General features: G+C 42.0%; 1 protein-coding gene across 1 annotated transcript in view; it reads left to right on the top strand.

The window, feature by feature from the left end:
• The window catches only part of LOC135207052 (nephrin-like), a 101,005-nt gene that overhangs the window by 97,773 nt on the left and 732 nt on the right, over positions 1-2,500 (top strand). Inside the window, 2 exon segments of the mRNA XM_064238685.1 lie at positions 873-1,351; positions 2,187-2,500. The exon segment at positions 2,187-2,500 is cut by the window's right edge and continues 732 nt beyond it. Of these exon segments, the coding sequence (XP_064094755.1) occupies positions 873-1,351; positions 2,187-2,414 (707 nt within the window). The 3' untranslated portion in view covers positions 2,415-2,500.

Below are 2,500 nucleotides of genomic sequence, written 5' to 3'. Positions count from 1 at the left end.
TGTGTAAGAACAGTCAAATTGTAAGTATAGGCCTATATATGTTTCATTAAATTTCAACTTGTTTGAAGTGATTGTTTAAAGTTGAAAATAAATTTTCTGTCAGATAAGATTACGTATCATTTCCAGCTGTTTTACACATAATTGGGGGAAAATAAAACTCTTAAAATACTAAATAGTACTCATAGTTCATTCAAAATCATTTTAAAAAGTTAATTTTGTTTTGAAAAAGGTTTTTGTGAGCCTTTTTGGTCCCCTAGATATTGAATGTGTAATGACTATTCCAAAAACCATGATATTTGATCCTATTTCAATGTTATGTTCGAGATATCGAATTTGGTTCAAATAGATAACATTAAGGGGGGTAGGGGCAAATCCTTCCGCCACCCCCCCCCCCCCCCCACCCCACACTCCACCCACCACAAGAGAGAGCAAATATGAGAAATAATCTTATTGATATTTCTTTGTTCAGTCCCGACCACTCTTAAACATTTCATCGAAATCCAGATAGAAAGACAGACAGACAAATAGATAAACATAGTGCAGGTAATTCAGAAGAGTCATTTAAAGAAATTGATGACTATTTCTTGAATTAAAACAACTAAGATTAAGTGAGGAATTATTGTCCCAAAAAATAGTTATATGGTCCCAAAAAATAGCTATTATGTCCCACTGTGTGGTTAATTTGCACATATATTTGTTTTTCACACTTTCTGGCGATGACGTTTTCCAGATCATATCTAAAGTATGATAGATTATATCATTGGTTAAAAAAGAATTAACACTTGCAATCATCCTGAAAAGGTCGCAGCACCAGCTGCTTAAAAATCTTTAAAATCCCTCCACTATTGGCATATATCCTTTTGCCCTCACAGGGAGCAGGGCAGACTTGATGGAGTGCAGGGTAGTGGCTGACGTTTCTACCCTCTATGGAGAGATGGTGGCGGGTACCCCGGAAACGTCAACGCATGCCCAGCTCTCCAGCGCTGAACCGACGCCACCTCCCCCACCCCCCCACGCTAACGTTTATGTGGAGTCAAGCCACGTCACTCATGCCCACGTGAAGCCCGTCGATGCCCACGCAGAGTCTCAGCCCCATGCCCATCACTCCCAGTATGTCCAGCAGGAGTACCCAGCTCACATCCCTTCCCCACCCGCTGCTGTTGACCTCCATCACGCCGGTTCCTACCACCACATGACCCAAACGCCCACCAGCTGTCCCGCCCCCACATACACTCTGGCCCAGGCCATGCCCATTTCTCATACCCAAACGCTCCCACACCCTAGGTCTAATCACGGGCGAGGATACAGCGCTCATCCTGCAACTCTCCAGCGAAGGAGCAGCCTATACATGGTAAGTCTGAATCGACCTCTGCTAAGTCCTTTTGAACTTTGACCTCTTTTGAACAGACATTTAGGCTTTTATGTTTTCTAAATCCTATGAGCTTTTACAGTCCTATGCGCTATTGAATCCTTTAATTAGATGATATACAGCATATATAGACATAACTACAGTTTTTAAAATGGAGACTTTCCCATCTCTAACTTTTCATCCCTCTGTCGTTTCCTACGGATAAATTAATCAAGATTCTTATGTTTGCTTTCATACCTCTCTCCAGAATGCTTTCATATCTCTCTTTCAGCCACTGTTGTGCACGAGGGCCCCACCCACCGCCCCCCCCCCAAAAAAAAAAAAAATAGAGAAAAAGAAACATTTTGCATATATATTTTTTTTTAATTCAATGTAGGTATTTTATTTTGTTCAGCACATCACCATGCCTTTGCGATACTCATTTATTATAATAAATGCATGAAATATGTATTTAATCTCTCTCTCTCTCTCTCTCTCTCTCTCTCTCTCTCTCTCTCTCTCTCTCTCTCTCTCTCTCTCTCTCTCTCTCTTAAAATTATTCCCAAGGTATATGAATTCCAAATTAAGTAATATCTGTGGTCTTATATTTAATATTTTCCAGTCAGAAAAGGTGGGGTGTTTCTGCTTACGAATTCCTATAATCTTTTTTTCAAAAAATTTAAGATAACGTAAAGTCCAGTGATATTTTAACACATATTCATGCGTACGTTTTTGGGTAATTCCTATAATTTATCGTTTGTTTACCATTAATCGTCAATGACTTGAACCAACGCCTTCGTGAACGTCCCCATCATACTCGTGTCTTCTCTTCCCCCAGGATCCCATGATCTCCACCATCGCGCCTCCTATCGCTCCACCACCTGCCTACGGGTCTCCTACGTCATCACTAGCTTCCGACATGATGGGCGTGGTGCCCATGGTGTCCGAGACGGTCTGCATTACGCCCAACAACCCCCTCCACGCCCACATCAATCCGCCCGAACAGTACCCGCCCAAACCTTTCCCGTCTTCGTTCAGCTCCGATCGCATGGAAAGTGCCGTGTGAGGTTCCTCCGCCTCGAAGGATCGGGATGGAACCCAGATATAGAAACTCAGACAGAAATCGAGTGAATATAATCAAAGCATTTATTG

This window comes from Macrobrachium nipponense, chromosome 31 (genome assembly GCF_015104395.2).
Source record: "Macrobrachium nipponense isolate FS-2020 chromosome 31, ASM1510439v2, whole genome shotgun sequence".
Taxonomy (NCBI): Eukaryota; Metazoa; Arthropoda; class Malacostraca; order Decapoda; family Palaemonidae; genus Macrobrachium; species Macrobrachium nipponense.
This window is presented reverse-complemented; position numbering and strand designations above follow the sequence as displayed.